Here is a 17,576-nt window from a genome sequence, read left to right as displayed (position 1 = left end):
GTCTGCAGGCTCAAAAATCCAGCTGCAGACAAGTAGGAACTCCTACAGATATGTTTAAGATTAGCCTGATCCCTGGGATTAGCTTCCTTTAGGCTACTGATGCTCAATTCGATCAAACCACCATGAGGTCATGGGCTGCTTAAACAAAACAGGTTTGGGTGTTTACAGATTTCCCAAAAAAAAAAAAATCAACTTGCAAAGACAAGTTAAAGTAGCTCCAAAGTCCCTGACTTGCATCCAGCAGGGGAAAGGACCTGACCTTTCACCTCCCAAGGTGGAGCTTGACCACTGCCCTCATTAGCTAAACAGGCTCTTCCGAACACCTTGACTTCGACGCTCAATGCGCAGAGCCAATGGCCTCAGTCCAGGAGAGTGAGAAAGGGACGTTTCTCACTCTCCTGGGCTGAGACTGACTGCGTTTCCCTTGATACAAAAATAGAATAACACTGCAACTCCTCCCCGGGCACCTTGGTTCTAGCAGGTAAACAGGTCCACTCTTTGGCCATGTTAATCTTTCTTCTTTACAGTAATTTTAGATGTGAGATAGTAAATACTTAAATATTACACCCCCAATTATATATAACAGTACTATCGTAATACAAACCAAGTTATATATATTTGGGGGGGAGTGCTATACATGGTGAAAACAGCATCACCCATCACCAGTCAATCTTGCACCTTCTTCTTCCTCTCCTCCCAGCAAACTTTCTCTTCTTTCTTCTTCTTCTTCTCTCTGACCCACTTCTTTAGGTCCTCTTTCCCGTCCTTCACGCGTTTCTTTGATCCACTTCTCATTTCCATTTTCTCCTGTCTGAGTCTCATTTGGCAAAACCATCTGAAGGCGAAATTTCCCCTCGCCCGCCCCCAGGGCACCAAAACGGGGCGACTGAGGACAGAGCAGGGCTCCTCTTTCCCAGATCGTTTTTCGTCTTAACATTCCTACGAAAGCACCCGTACAAGAGTAACAAAGAACCATACTTCTTAACGTAAACATTTGAGCAGTTTCCATGTATTCTATCCCCCCATTCTTGAACACACACCAAAATGTGGATGTTCCAAATCATGTGAGATACATGTTGGACTGAACCACCATATAGCTCGTGAAGGTCGTAATGGTGCCATAATAAAATATTAAAATTAATTTAAGTGCCTTAGGCATCCATTATACCTTGTTTATATGCCATATTATTTCATCTGTACACAGTACATGCTTTGGATTACTATATTTTGACCAAAATTGATCTAAATCGCTAGGCTTTGGTTACCACGTACAGAGAACAAATGCTCACCATGGCATATAAATTAAAATATATTTAGAACACACACATACGTATACACACACACGCATACACACACACACATATACACACACACATTCCACCACAATGCCCCATGAATAAAAAAGTTGAGAATAAATGTGGCTTTCGATTAACTACCTGATAATAAGGCTCCTAAGGCAGCACGATACCAGAAACATATTTTAGAAATCACTGCAGCAGTCAAAAAAAAAATCCATAAGCCCAGCTGGAATTTTCAATTTGGACAATTAAACTTGAAAAATGTTTAAGAAGCGAAGTCTGTTTAGCTCCCCTCCACGAAGTTAGATTAAAAATTATTTGAAAATACAGAAATAGTTTAAAATTACAGTACTGAAAGTTGTTCCCTGCTCTTCCAGATTTACTTATCCAGCTAAAATGGAAACACTGCAGGCTAGTGCCGATCAGCTTTTTGTAGAGGTAAAAGTATGTAGCTGTGGCATTCATAAAAACAAAGTTTATCTTTATAAAAAAATTCATTTTTCAGTTATTTGGTAGATACATCTCTTTGGTCGCTCTAGTACCTATTTACTAACACTGATACATTAAAAAAAAAAAACCTAGTACTGGCTTTTTCCATTCAAAATAAAGCCTTCCTCTGCTCTTCCACAAATGGAGCTGTCTTCTCAGCCTCCCTCTCTTGAAGCAACCAGACTTTTTCGGCTCATGTCCTAATTTTCCAGGTGTAGGCTGCACAAGTACTGTTTGGAAGAACGTAGTTTGAAAGTCATCTTGAAAATACTTCTAACTCAAGGAAGAGTGCCCAACTGCTCATAAAACAACCTTTTGTTTTGTTTTTCAAGGGGCATCAACTCCCCGCCCTACTAATCTTACCTCAAGGATCCTGGGCTCTGCATTTCCTTGCTAATTGAAATAAAATTAAGGTCCACGAAACTTCCCAGTTATCCCATTGCCAAATTCAAATTAAGCCCTTGCCTGAAAGCGAGCGCTCATTAAACACTGTCGATTGACCCACGGGGCTGCATCCGTCACTGAGACTGCAAATCCATTGGTGAATCTGACAGGTGATGCAGCAAAATCAAAGTCTGTTCATCCCAAAAGTGACAATGAGCTTTCTGCCCATCATTCATCCCAGCTGCCTAAAGAAACACATTTCATGGTTTCTCCCCTAACGTTTTGCGCTATTCTAACATTTTTTTCCTACTCCTGGCACTTTGTCAACATGAATAACTCTGCCCGAGGAATCCCACAGCTGTGCAATGTTAATCATAAATTACGACCTTTTCGGAAAACTCAATGCATGGGTTTCCATGACACGAAGGCATTTATCAAAATAAAGTGCTCTTTTCTCTCCTGGAATTTCTCTTGAACAAACTCTGCCTGCTAACTTTTTAGCAGATCTGTGCGTAAATTAATTCTTTATCGTCCTGCCAAATTTGTTCTCGCATTATGCAGCTCGATTTATATTGACATCAATTTGTATGTTCTACCCCTCCAGTTCACAGAGAACCTCCCAAATTATTCCACTGAACGTTATACCCGTTAGGATTTAGGAATCGAGTTTACATCTACATAAAAAAAAAAAGAGAGACCAAATCAAAATCAAGTACCCGCCACCTGGAAACAACAGGAAATCTTTGCTGACTTAATTTGGCTTCTCTAAGAGCTCTCAGAGAAACTCGAGTGGTGATTTTAAGGCAAGGCAGGACGAATCCCATCGCCTCCCCACTTCCAATCCCAAACTGGCCTCACACCCTGGTCAGAGAACCCGTCGGGGCCGAGAGGGTGGGCAACTCGTGCTTGTGCTCGTGGGCAACCCGTGGTTGTCTTTGCGTGTCACGTTCTTCCACGTTCTTCACGGCTTCGTTAAAAGGGTGCGAAGTCGGGATCGTGGCGACACTCCGGTGGCTACGGGTTGCGTTCCCAAATCTTGCCTCCTTGGCAACCAGTGAAGACATCAAACAACTGGGAGCCAGAGAGATGTCCCAGGCCCATTCCAATCGCGATTCTCCTTTCAGGACACGGGCCCCGGTGATGAAGCCAGGAAGGCACTGGAAAGAAGGCTGTTGCTCTTCAAGGGTTGAGGCCTTTCGCCGCTCCCCTGCCTCCTCCCCTATCCTAAATTTGGGGGCTGCAGCCCCCAACCCCACCGGGCCCTGTCCCTTCCCCATTGGGGAGGGCGGGGACGGGATAATCATAATGATGATGGTATTTGTCAAGTGCTTACTATGTGCCAAGCACTGTTCTCAACCCTGGAGTAGATGGAAGGTAATCAAGTCGTCCCATGCGGTGGTCACGGTCTTGATCCCCATTTTACAGACGAGGTAACCGAGGCCCAGTGAAGTGACTGGCCCAAAGTCACCCAGCTGACGAAGCGGCGGAGCCGGGATGAGAACCCACGACCTCTGACACCCAGGCCCGGGCTCTTGCCACTAAGCCCCGCTGCTTCAGACGGGAAGGGAAAGCCAGGTGGAGCGCCCCCCCACCCGATTTCTCCCCGGGGGCCGGGGTCAAGGCTGCATAACAATAATAATGATGATAGTGATGATGGTATTTGTTGAGTGCGTAGCACGGATCCAAGACTGTTCTATAAGCGCTGGGGTAGATACAAGGTAATCGGGTCGTCCCAAGTGGGGCTCACGGCTTCCAGCCCCACCTGTGCAGATGAGGTGACCGAGGCCCAGAGGAGTCAGGCGGCTTGCCCGAGGGGACCCGGGCGCCGAGTGACCCAGAACCCAGGTCGTCCGACCGACTCCCACGCCCGCACTCTTGCCACTGACTAAGCGGGCGGCAGGTCCCAGGGGTGGCCCGGGGCGCGCTGGTCCCGCGCCGGCGGGCCGGGGAGCAGGTAGCGGGGGCCTCCGTAGGCGGCGAGGAGCTCCGGCAGGTGGAGCCACGTGCGCAGCAGCCGGGCGGCCACCCGCTCCCGGCAGCGCCCGTCGAAGCCGGCCAGCAGGTCGACCGGGGGCGCCTCGCGGAGCAGCTGGGGCAGGGACAGGGCCTCGACCCCGGCGACCCCGGCGCCCAGGAGGCAGTGCAGGAGCGGGCGGCGTCGCAGCAGGCAGTCCCTGAGGTGCAGCACCAGCTCCTCCAGGCGCTCCGGCAGGCGATCCTCCTCCCAGCCCTGCAGCGGCCCGCGCAGCAGCAGGGCCAGCCAGGCCATCTTGAGGCCGAAGGAGGAGAGGACCCGCCCCCAGCGGGCGGCGGCCTCGGCCTCCAGCCCCCGGGCCCCCAGGTCCCGCAGGGCCTTGAGCAGCCGCAGGCACTTGAGGTGGCAGGCCTGGGGCGGGGCCCGGTCCTGCAGCCAGGCCAGCAGGCGCTGCTCGTGACGGGCCGTGTTGACCCCCCAGAGCGCCTGGGGCGGCGGGCCGGGAGGCCGGTCCGGCGGCGGGGCCACCAGGAAGACCCCGTCGCCCAGGTGCACGGCGGGGATGAGCCGCACGGCCATGGAGAGGCGGCAGCAGCCGTAGTCGGTGCGGCGGGGCAGGACGTGGAGGGTGGGCGGCCGGTCCTGGCCGCCCGGGGCCAGGCTGACCCGGCAGCGCTCCTCCAGCCGGTAGCGCACGGTGCCCAGGCAGCGCTGCAGCCGCGCCTGGAACCAGCGCAGCACCAGGCCGGACGACAGATGGGGCCGGCCCCGCAGGTCCGCGCAGAACTGGTCGGCGAAGGGCTTGCAGTCGCGGGCCCACTGGCCCCCGGCCGCCCTCGGGGCCCTCAGGGCGCACACGAAGCAAGCCCCGGGCGCGGGGGCCGGGCCCGGCTGGGCGGCCCAGGCCCGGGGCTCCAGCGCCACGAGGGGCGGCAGGCGCAGGGGCACCAGCACGTCGAAGGCGTCGGGCCGCCCGATCTTGTGGCGCTCGTAGGCGCTGCCCACCCGGACGAAGTCCCCGCGGAAGGCCAGCGCCAGGCGACCCTGGGGATCCTGGGGACCCTGGGCCCGGCCGGCCCGCACCAGCTCGCCCACGATGCGGCTGACGTGCGCCTTGCTGTGGCCCAGCACGTGGGGGGACAGGCGCACCTCGTGCTCGTAGAAGCTCTCCAGCAGGACCCGCAGCCCCGGCCTGGGGCCGGCGGCGGCGGGCCGGGCCGACGGCCAGGAGGGCCGGCCGGCCCGGGGGGCCGCGGCCGCGAAGCGCTGGCGGGCGGCGTGGCGGCAGCGCAGGACCAGGTAGCCGAGCAGCAGCAGCAGCGCGGCCTTGAACACCGGGAAGCCGGGGGTCCCGCCGTCGGGGGGCCGGCCGCCGGGGTCCCCGCCCCCGCCGCTCAGGGCGTGGTAGAAGCAGACGAGGGCCGTGCACAGGCCGGTGACCAGCGGCCAGAAGACGCGCAGGTTGAGGGTGTAGCGGACCGACATGCCGGGGCCCCGGGGCAGCGGGGCGAGGTCAGCCCATGGCCCGAGCGGCGGCGGCCCCGGCCGGGCATGCGGACCGAGGCCCGGGCCGGGGCGCTCCCACCGCCGGGCACCGCACCCTCTCTCCGGCCGGGGGGGCGGCTCCGAGGGGTCCTGGCCCTGGCTCTTGCTCAGTCTCTGGTCCCGGCCCTGGCTCTGGCCCCTGCTCAGTCTCTGTTCCTGACCCTGGCTCGGGTCTTGGCTCTGGCCCTGGCTCAGGTCTTGGCCCGGGGTCTGGGCCTTGCTCAGTCTCTGGCCCTGGCCCTGGCCCTGGCCCTGGCTCGGGTCCCGGCTGTGGCCCTTGTTCAGTCTCTGGCCCTGGCCCCGGCTCGGGTCCTGGTCCGGGCTCTGGCCCTTGCTCAGTCTCTGGCCCTGGCCCGGGCCCTGGCTCGGTTCCTGGCTGTGGCCCCCGTTCAGTCTCTGGCCCTGGCTCCGGCTCGGGTCCTGGTCGGGGCTGTGGCCCTTGCTCAGTCTCTGGCCGTGACCCTGACCCTGGCTCAGGTCCCGGCTCTGGCCCTTGCTCAGTCTCTGGCCCTGGCCCTGGCTCGGGTCCTGGCTGTGGCCCTTGTTCAGTCTCTGGCCCTGGCCCTGGCCCCGGCTCGGGTCCTGGTCCGGGCTCTGGCCCTTACTCAAACTCTGGCCCTGGCTCGTATCCTGGCTGTGGCCCTTGTTCAGTCTCTGGCCCTGGCCCTGGCCCCGGCTCGGGTCCTGGTCCGGGCTCTGGCCCTTACTCAAACTCTGGCCCTGGCTCGTATCCTGGCTGTGGCCCTTGTTCAGTCTCTGGCCCTGGCCCTGGCCTTGGCTCGGGTCCTGGCGACGGCCCTGGCCCTGGCTCGGGTCCTGGCTATGGCCCTTGCTCAATCTCTGGCCCTGGCCCCGGCTCAGGTCCTGGCCCTGGCCCGGGCCCAGGCCCTGGCCCCCTCCCGTGTCCGTCCCGGCGTCCGTGTCCTTCCCCAATCTGGTCCGGGGGGCTCAGTCCCGCAGCCGGGCTGTCCCGTCCCGTCCCGTCCCGTCCCGTCCCCTCCTGTCCTCCAGCCCGGTCCTGTCGCAACTGTCCCCCTCCTAGCTCGACCCCAGTACCGGCTCCGGGCCCGGCTGTCCTCCGCGGCCCCTGCCCCGCTGTCTTCTGTCCGGGGCTCCGCTGCTGCGCGACACGCTGCGCTCCGGGCTTAGGAAAGCGGCTCCCGCGCCGTCCGGCCCCGTTACTCCGCCCGGGGGTTTCCTCTTCCGAGGGGAGGAACTGCCGAGGTCCGGGAGCCCTTAAAGGCAGCCCAGCCCGGGAGCGGGGGAGACTCCTCCGGACCGGCCCCGCCCCCAAATGCAAAAGTGGAAACGTGGAAAGTGGAAGCGGCCGCCGGGGCCGAGGCGGGACGGGGAGGAGGGGATGGATCCCGTGGGAAGGGGCCGGAACACTCATCCATTCGTTCAGTCCTATTTATTGAGCGCTTACTGGGTGCCGAGCACTGGACTAAGCGCTTGGAAGGTACAGCTGGGCCACAGAGAGACGATCCCTGCCCATCGACGAGCTCACACTCGGAAAGGGGGAGCCAGCCACAAAACAAAACAAGTAGTCAGGCGTCAATAGCATCAGAATGAACAGAATCACAGATATCTACACGTCATTAATAAAATCATTCATTCGATCGTATTTCCTGAGCGCTTACTGGGTCCAGAGCACTGGACTAAACGCTGGGAAGGGACAACTGGGCCGCAGACAGAGACGATCCCTGTGCAACGACACGCTCACAGTCTAAACGGGGGAGACAGACAACAAAACAAGCAGTCAGGCATTCATCCAGTGGTATTTATTAGCGCAGCTTGGAAGGTACAGTTGAGCAACAGAGAGAGACAATCCCTGCCCCAAAATGGGCTCACAGTCTAAAAGGGGGAGACGGACTGCAAAACCAAACAAGTAGTCAGGCATCAATGCCATCAAAATAGATAAACAGAATCACAGATATATACACATCATTAATAAAATAGACTCATAAATAATATACACAGATATACACAAGTGGGAAGGGAACATCCCACGGGAAACACACTGGAAATGAGAAACTGCGAGGAAGGGGCCGCCGGGGGCCGGAGACGCCGGGGGCCGGGATTGCCTCTCCTTCTCTCCCTGCCCTGGGCCCATCCCGGGTGTCCCTTAGTTCATCTCCTGGGAAATTGGCTCCCAAACCCCCCTGGGGGCCACCTCTCCCAGCTACCTGGAAATAAACTTCTCCCCCCACCCCGATTCCGGATCAAACGTAAGGTGGCTTTAGTGGGAAGAGCCCGGGCTTGGAGGTCAGAGGTTGTGGGTTCTAATCCCAGATCTTGTCAGCTGGGTGACTTCGGGCAAGTCACTTCACTTCTCTGTGCCTCAGTTACCTCATCTGTCAAATGGGGGTTAAGGCTGGGAGCCCCACGTGGGACAACCTGATTACCTTGCTTAGAACAGCGATTGGCACGTAGGAAGCGCTGAACAAATACCACGGTTATTAAACGCCCATAAAGGCCAGCATACACCCACTGCCTCCGCTCTCTCTTCTCCCTTCTTCCCCCCACCCCCCACCCTCCTCTCCACCCCCTTTCCTAAACGTTCGCCACTCTCTCCAGGGTCACCATCAAACAGCCCCCTGCTCTTTCCTCCCTGACCACTCCCTTGTCCTGGGAAACACTCTCAAACTTTTGTTTTTGACGTCCCTTTCTCCTAGTTCTCCCCCTACCTCTCTTTGTCTGTGTCCCATTCCCTCACTCTTCCGGGAGGAAACCCTCAAAGTTCCCATCTGGGTCCTTTTCTCAATCTACACTCCCTCTCTCGGCGAGTTCGTCTGCGTCTGTGGCTTTGGCTACCACCGATCCCTCAAGACCAGCATATCCCAAATCAATCGATCGTACAGAACTCAACACCTAATTTTCCCCATCACCCTTGAAAACATCACCATCCTTGTCTCTCAAGCCCATAACCACCTTGACTCGTCGCTTTGCACTCCCAAATTCAATCTGTCGTCAGCTCCTGTTCTTCCTTGGCATCTTTCCAGTATCTGCCCCTTCCTCTCCATGCAAATGACCCCCACATGGGTTCAAGCACTCGTCTTATGTTGGCTTGACTCCCTCAGCTTCTTTGCTGACCTCCAGGTCTCCAGTCCAAACATCACCGATGCCTGCACATTTTATTAAAATAGTTTGCATTCGTCTCTCCGCTTATAAATCTCTATTCCTCTCTGCGTCAAACAGAGACCATTGGCTTTCAGGCACCCAAGCAACTTTCTTCATCCTACTTATCTACTCTCTTTTCCCACTACACCTCTGCTCACGCTTTCTTCTTCTCCACTTCACTGAGCCTCTTTCCCATCCCTCCTGCCACTCACTTCTTGCTCACAATCACTCCCCAGCCTGGAATTCCCTCCCCCCTCTTACCTGAGAGACTACAGCTCAAAGCTCTTCTGAGCGCTTAGAAGAGTGTTCGACACATAGTAAGCACTTAACAAATACCGTTTAAAAAAAAAATTCATTTAGGAAGCTTTTCCCCCCTTCATTTCTACTGATGCCTGTTCACTTGTCTTGTTTTATTTTGTTGTCTGACTCTGCCCTTCTAGACTGTGAGCCCGTTGTTGGGTAGGGATTGTCTCTGTTGCCAAATTGTACTTTCCAAGCACTTAGTACAGTGCTCTGCACACAGTAAGCGCTCATTTAAATACGACTGAATGAAAGAATGAAAAAGATCTACATTTCATACCCTCCCAAGGGCCATTTCAGGATTTTCTCACCATCTAAGCACTTAGGAACTCACAGCCCCTGTGGAATTTAGGCACTTATATACTCTTATACTCTTATATACTCTATTTCTTCCTCCTACTTGTAATTTATTTTAGAGTTTGTCACCCCTGCTAGATTATAAACTCTGAGACGGCAGAGATCGTGTCAACACATTTTATCATGCTCTCTTAGTACAGTGCTTTGATGAGTTCAGTGTTTAGTAGCAAAGCAGCGTAGACTCCTGGAAAGAGCACAGACCCGGGAGTTGGAGGACCTGGGATCTAATCCCAGCACCGCCACATTCATTCATTCAGTCGTATTTATTGACAGCGTACTGTGTGCGCAGCACTGTACTAAGCTTTTGGGACAGTACAATATTCAGCGCTTAGAACAAGCTTTGCACATAGTAAGCGCTTAACAAATGCCATAAGTAATAATAATAACAATAAACAGACACAATCCCTGCCCACAACGAGCTCATAGAAATGGAAATTTTTGCTCCTGGGCAAGATTTCTCTCCTCAAGATGCCCCGCCTTCCTTGCTGCATATGCAATCTCTCCCGTTGGATTGTTGTGCACACAAGAGAACTCCGGAGATGAGGAGAAGCAATGTGGACTAGTGGAAAGAGCACAGGCCAGTCAGAGGACCTGGATTCTAATCTCGGCTCTGCCATTTGTCTGCTGTGTGACCTCGGGCAGTCCTCTAGGCTGCAGGCTCACTGTGGGTAGAGAACATGTCTACCGACTCTGTTATACTGTACTCTTCCAAACATTCAGTACAGTGCTCTGTACACAGTAAGCACTCAATAAATACCATTGATTGAATTAACATCTCTGTGCCTCAGTTCCTTCACCTGCAAAATGGAAATTCAATACTTGTTCTTCCTCCTACTTAGACTGAGAGACCCACGTGGGACCTGATTATCTTGTACCTTTCCACCGCTTGGTGCTTGGCACATAGTAAGCGATTGACAAATACGACAGTTATTATCGCTATTGTTAATATTATCATGGGAGTGGCTTGGAGCCTCCCTCTCGGATTCAGCCCATTAACAGCTGTTCTACTCTCTGCCCTAAATTACATCTCTTGTCTTGTCTCATGCCGTCGAGTCGTCTCCGCCCCATAGTGACACCACGGACACATTTCTTCCAGAATACCCCACCTCCATCTGCAATCATTCCGGTAGCGGATCCATAAGAGTTTTCTGGAAGTGGTTTCCCATTGCCTCCTTCAGCGCAGTAAACTTGAGTCTCCACCCCTGACTCTCTCCCGTGCCTCTACTGCCCAGCACAGGTGAGTATTGACTGGTAGCAGATTGCCTTCTACTCGTTAGCCACTGCCCAAGCTAGGAATGGGTAGGCCTCTGCATCTCAGCCACATTCAGTTGGAACATGAGTAATTTCACTGCCGGGTCAAGTCAGCCCAGTATTCTGTCTGAGCGTGGCACCATAGAGAGCTCAAAACACCAGTGTGATGGACTGCCCTCCCAGGCATTCATCTTCATGCTAAGGTTTACCGTCTCAAATCCCCGCCTTTCCCAAATAATAACCCATTCTTGAGCCGCCTGACATTTCTACCATCTTGCTCTAACATCCTTTCTGTTCCCGCTATTTAGGGGCCTTTCCATTTTTCAACCTTTCTTATTTTTTTTGAAATGTTCTGCCTTCCCAACTTCCCATAGTAACAAATTTCATATGTGTCTAGTTCGTTGTGCGAAGGGCTCCTTTTTGGCTTGCTGTGAATCCTCCAGGTCCAAGTTTAGACGAGTTCTTCCCTAGCCTCGGTGGTGTCGGATTTGGAGAATGGTAATTGGGTGCTCACCCGGCTCACCCCTTCGAGACTCTGTGGACTTCAATTATGCCTTTGCTCAGACTTGGGATTTTCAGACTGAAGACTCCTAATCTTTTCAGCCTATTCTTATTGCATACGAAAACTACTCCTGTCTGGTATCTTTCTTGCCTTATTTTACTTTTCCTAAAATGCAGTGACTGGTGTGCAGTATTCCTTAAGTCGATTGTATAATGTAGGTCAGGACTCCTTATGGTTTTAGATTGTGGTAAAACTATACTTTTCGGTTCCCCCATTAAGACCCTTTATAATCTTGCACACAGGTACGTAGGTGGGCCTGGGGCTTTTAGATCCTTAGCTATCTCCTCCTTTTTTAATAAATGTTATTTCTTAAGCGCTTACTATGTGCTAGGCACTCTATTAAGTGCTGGGGTAGATGCAAGCTAATCAGGTTGGACACATCTCACAGTGTGGAACCCCATTTGACAGAAGAGATCACTGAGACACAGAGAAGTAAAGGGACTGGCTTAAGATTATACAGCAGACAAGTGGTGGAGCTGGGATTAGAACCCAGGTCCTTATCACTACAAGGTCTGTGCTCTGTCCACTAGAACATACTGTTTCTACTTTGCTGACTCCAATTCAGTTTCTGGCCAGTTATGAACCCAGAATTTTTCTGCTGAATTTGTGCCGGGTTTCTTTAACCCGATCCCCTTATTTTCGTTTGGTTTTTTTGTGCTCAAGCAGTGTACTATCTCATATATCTCCATCAGCTTTCATTCTCTTATTGAAGGGTTCACTTTACCGACGTAGCCAGGCCACTTTGGATTTAATTTCTATTTTCCAGACTGTAGGAAGGCCACCAAATTCAGGTCTACAGATTTGCTTAGCAAATTCTCAGTTCTTTCACCAAGAGGACTAGTAAAGACATTTGAGAAGTACCGGTGCCCTGACTAAGTCCTGTGGTTCACTACTTAACCCATCTCCCGAGTCGAACACCCAAGTCACTGATACGTCCCCTTGGGATTAGCCACTCATCCATCTTCCACTACTATGCTTAAACACCTTCCCGGTTGGCCAAGCCAAAAAGTCAGGAGTGACGAATCCAGATTGACAAGGTCTGATCTCTCCTTCCGATTCTATTATTCTATCAGTAGAAATAAAAGTAGTATGCCAGTACATCCCTAATCCACTCCAATAGCCTCATCCTTGTTACTGGACCTTGAGGGCTGGCATAATGGATAGCTCATAGGCCTGGAAGTCAGGAGGTCATGGGTTCTAATTCCAGCTCAGCTGCTTGTCTGCTGTGTGACCTTGGGCGAGTCACTTCACTTCTCTGTACCTCAGTTACCTCATCTGCAAAATGGGGATTGAGACCGGGAGCCCCACGTGGGACTGGGACTGGGTCCAACCTGGTTAACTTGTATCTACCCCAGCACTTACAACAGTGGTTGGCACATAGTAAACACTTAGCAAGTGCCATAAATATTATTGTTAGTAGTACAGATGACCCAGGACATTAGGGGACTTTAAGCCCCTAACTCTCCCCAACCCTCCAGTCTCTTAACCAGTGGAGACACCCACTTCAAAATGATATTCTGGTGCCCAGGTTTCATAATGATATGGTCAGTGAGAGGAAATAGAGATTCCTGAGAATTGAATAGTAGATGGAGCACGGGCCTGAGAGTCAGAAGGACTTAGGTTCTAATTCCGGCTCCAGCATTTCTCAGTTTGACTTTGGACAAGTCACTTAACTTCTCTATGCCTCAGTTACCTCATCTGGAAAATGGGGATTAAGAATATGAGCCCCATGTGGGACACGGACTACGTTCAACCTGATCAGCTCATATCTAGCCCAGCATTTAGAACAGTGCCCAGAACATAGTAAGTGCTTTCCAAATACCAATAAAAATAGAGAGTGAATTCATTTCCCTACCACATTTTATATGATTGTCCTTCACACACAGGCTGTTGCTATAACTGCAAAATCATTTTTGGATCACCTGACTATATGGAGTTTGCTCACCAAATTTTCCAGAAGTGGGGAACTTGACAAGTCCCTTTTGCAAGAAAAGGCAAATGGATGTCATTCCAACCACAAATGTTCCAATTGTCCTGCAATGGAAAATTTCAGAGTAAGTCAGATTGTTTCAGAGTTTATGTTTTTTCTTTTTTTTATGGGAAAATCTGTCTTTTCACACGGGAGATATTTTTCTATTCATAGCTTTCCCCATGGAATTCTGTTGCTTCAGCCCAGCTCTAACCAGAGACTTGAGACTTAACGGGACCCTACCAGAGTCAGTCACACTTAGTGCAGACACCACTAGGTAAAGGGAAGCTTTGGCCTGGCAAGCACAAAGCAATAAATGGAGGCTAATGAGCATGTAATGCAATTTTGTGCCCATAAAATGGTGCAATATTTAATTCAAGCCCATGAGAATTAAACTAAAAACATAACACAATTAGACATTAATAAGCAAAGGGATAGTTCGGCTCTCCTCAGCTCCATCTTGTGTTTATACTGAGATTGGGAGTTTTAGGAAAGTCAGTTTCTTACTGGCTGATGACATGATCTGGATGCTTTGTTCATTTTAATTCCCTTCGGATAAATAGATAACAGGATCGGTGAGGACTGTGTGAAGTGGGATTCAGCCTTAGTGAGATCGGTCAACATAGGCTCACTACGGGCAGAGCACTGTAACTCAGGATAGTGTCACTCAATCAATGGTATTTATTGAGCACTTATTGTGTGCAGAACACCATACAGAGCTCTTGGGAGGGTACAATACAATAGAGTTGGTAATTCATTCATTCAATAGTATTTATTGAGCACTTACTCTGTGCAGAGCACTGTACTAAGCGCTTGGAATGTACAGTTCGGCACCAGATAGAGACAATCCCTGCCCAATGACCGGCTCACAGTCTAAACGGGGGAGACAGACAGCAGAGCAAAGCAGAACAAAACAAAAACAAGACATCATCATCAAGGTAAATAGAATCAAGGGGATGGACACCTCATTAACAAAATAAATAATATATACAAATGAGCACAGTGCTGAGGGGAGGGGAAAGGGGAAGGGGGAGGAGCAGAGGGTGGGAGGGGAGGGGAAGCAGAAGGAAAGGAGGGGCTCAGTTTGGGAAGGTCTCTTGGAGGAGGTGAGCTCTCATGATCCCTACCAAAAAGGAGTTTAAATAAACACTAAAATAAATACAATAAAGTCGGTAGATACAATCCTCATTCATTATAATGAGGGGAACAGCCATTAAAATGGATTTCAGGCAGGGGATGCAGCAGAATGAAAAGATATGGACTTAAGTGCTGAGGGTGGGATATCAAAGTGATTAAGGGCTACAAGCCCAGGGGCAAAGGCAATGCAGAAGCAGTATGGCCTAGTGGATAGAGCAGGGGGTGGGTCGCAGGACTCAGGTTCTAACCTTGGCTCCACCACTAGCCTGCTGTGACCTTGGGCATGTCGCTTAACCTCTCTGTGCCTCAGTTACCTCATCTCTGAAATGGGGATTAAGACTTAGCCCCAAGTGGAACATGGACTTTATTATCTTAGCTCTAAGGATTAGTTTACATCGACTACGATGCTTAGTACAGTGCTTGGCACGTAGTAAGCACTTAACAAATACCATATTAAAAAAAAAAAGAAGGAAGGGTGAAATGAGAGGTTAGTCAGGGAAGGTTTCTTGGAGAGATGATTTTAGTAGGGGCTTAAAGTCAGGGAGAGTGGTGGTCTATCAGATATGAAGGGCAAGGGAGTCCAGGCAGGAAGGAGGATGTGAGCAAAAGGTTGATGGTGAGAGAGATAGGCGATCAAAGTAGAGCAAGGAAGTTGGTGTTAGAAGAAGTGTGCGGGCTAGTAGTGGGATACAAGCAAGGTTAGCTAGGAGGGGAGAAGCAGGTGGCCTAGCGGATAGAGCATCTGGGAGTCAGAAGGACCTGGGTTCTAATCCTGCCTCTGCCACTCATCTGCTGTGTGACCTTGGGTAAGTCACCTAACTTCCCTGGGCCACTGTTACCTCATCAGCAAAATGGGAATTAAGGTTGGGAGCTGGGACATGGACTGTGTCCAACCTGATTAGCCTGTCTCTGCCCCGGCGCTTAGTACAGTGCCCGGCACATAGTAAGCGTTTAACAATTACCATTTTTTAAAAATAGGGGGAGTGCCTTAATGCCAGTAATGAGTTTCTGTTTGATGCAGTGAGGGATGGGCAACCACTGGGGGATTTTGAGGAGTGAGGAGATGTGTGTGGGTTCAGTTTTTTGAAAATGATCCAGGCAGCAGAGTGAAATATGGACTGGAGTGAGAAGTGGCTGGAGGCAGGGAGGTCGGCAAGGAGATCGACGCAGCAGCCGAGACAAGATATGACAGTGCTTGGACCCGCATGGGGGCAGTTTGGTTGGACATGAAGGGGCAGATTTTAGAGAGGAGAAGGTAGAACTGCCAGGATTTGGTGACAAACTGAATGTGTGGGTTTAATGAGAGATATGAGACGAGGACAATGGCAGGGTTATGGGCTTGGGAGACGGGGAAGATGGTGGTTTTGTTTAAAGTGATGGGAAAGTCTTAGGGAGGGCAGGGTTTGGGTGAGAAATTGAGTTCTGTTTTGGACATGTTCAGTTTAAGATGTCAGTCGGACATCCAAGTAGAGCTGTCCTGAAGGCTGGAGGAATTGGGAGCTTGCAGAGAAGGAGAGAGGTTGGAGCCGGAGAGATAGATTTAAGAATCATCCTCAAAGACGAGGTACATGGGAGCGAATGAGTTCTCCAAGGGAGTAGGTGTAGATGGAGAACAGAAGGGGACGAGAACAGAGCCTTGAAACTTAAAGCACTGTATCAAAGGCAACATCATCCTAAGGTAATAAGTAAAATTATGTTTTGGAAGATTGGTTGGGACTGAGAATCTCACCTGGGCCTCTTCAGTCACACATACCTACACTCGTAGGCCAACTCGATGATGATTGTGGCATTTAAGCGCCTACTTTGTGCCGGGCACTGTACTAAACGATGGGGTGGATACCGGCAAATGGGGTTGGTCGCAGTCCCTGTCCCACATGGGGCTCCCAATCTTAATCCCCATTTTATAGATGAGGCAGAGAGAAATCAAGTTCCCACAGCAGATAAGCGGTGGAGCTGGGAGTAGAAACCAGATCCCACGCTCTATCTAGCGACAAGCTGCTTCCAATCACATTTGAAATATATACACACACGCGTTTTGGGGGGCGGGGGGTCATCTTTTTCTTTATTTAGTTTGTATAATATCTGAGGCTAACCAGGCTCAAAGTATCTGTGTGCTCAACTGCTCAGTTGTGCTTGAAGTGCGAATCAACACCCTACAGTGATTCCTGTGATGATGGGACTAAGTGACAGTCTTCATGGGGTTCTGATCAGCGGGAAAACATGCAGCTCGGGACTGGGCCCGGCTCTCAGTCACACTCGGTAATTTTCACTTGGGTTGTTTTTTTCAAGGATGAAAATAATTGCTGCTTTTGAGAGACTCCGAGAACCAAATGGAGACCTGTGCGTTTTCATTCCCAAACGGACTGTTTCGACGGAGGCGCTGGGGCTTCCCGGGAGGTAGGTTCAAGCTGGCTGGTTTTCTTGGTGGAGGAGAAAGAATAGAGAATAACTGGGAAGAGGAAGATGTCTCCAGGTGAAGCAGCAGACTCAGCCAAAGGAATAAATCAAGAGAGAAGTCGGTGCCGGTGTTTTGAGGGCGTTGCAGGTCTAGGTCCCTTTCTGAGCTCTCACTTTCCCTAACTGCCTGCCAACCAATGCTATTTATTGAGTGTTTACTGTGTGCAGTGTACTGTACTAAGCACTTGATCTGTTTTCTGCCCAGTCAATCAGCTCACCCCCTCCTACTAAAACCCAGCCCCTACACTTTTCTCAACCTGCTCTCTGCACCTTGGTCTCATCCATCTTGCCGCAGACCCCTTGCCCATATCCTTCTTCCAGCCTGGAACCCCCCACCCTGCCTTCATATATGGCTGATCACCACCCTCCCCACCATCAAAGCCTTATTAAAATCACATCTCCTCCAAGAGATCTTCCCCAAGCCCTCATTTCCTCTCTGCCCTCTCCTTTTTGTGTCGCCTCTTCACTTGGATCTGTACCCTTTAAAGCACTTGACATTCACCCCCGCCCCCCTCGCCAGCCACACAGCCCTGAGGTACAAAAGCACGGGCCTACAAACTCGGAGGTCGTGGGTTCTAATCCCTGCTCCGCCACTTGGCAGCTGTGTGACTTTGGGCAAGTCGCTTAACTTCTCTGTGACTCAGTTACCTCATCTGTCAAATGGGGATTAAGACTGTGAGCCCCATGTGGAGCCTGATTACCTTGTATCTACCCCAGTGCTTAGAACAGTTT

At 51.4% G+C, this 17,576-nt stretch overlaps 1 protein-coding gene across 1 annotated transcript; it reads right to left on the bottom strand.

Annotated features, from left to right (window-relative positions):
* Positions 1 to 3,677: 3,677 nt before the first annotated feature.
* On the bottom strand, positions 3,678 to 5,776 carry ITPRIPL2 (ITPRIP like 2). The gene has a single exon (XM_029058208.2). The coding sequence runs from the start codon at positions 5,629 to 5,631 to the stop codon at positions 4,057 to 4,059; it is 1,575 nt and encodes a 524-aa protein (XP_028914041.1). The 5' UTR covers positions 5,632 to 5,776; the 3' UTR covers positions 3,678 to 4,056.
* Between the last annotated feature and the right edge of the window lie 11,800 nt (positions 5,777 to 17,576).

Source organism: Ornithorhynchus anatinus, chromosome 2, assembly GCF_004115215.2.
Source record: "Ornithorhynchus anatinus isolate Pmale09 chromosome 2, mOrnAna1.pri.v4, whole genome shotgun sequence".
NCBI classification, from domain to species: Eukaryota; Metazoa; Chordata; class Mammalia; order Monotremata; family Ornithorhynchidae; genus Ornithorhynchus; species Ornithorhynchus anatinus.
The sequence above is the reverse complement of the archived record's forward strand: the minus strand, read 5'-3'. Positions and strand labels throughout refer to the sequence as shown.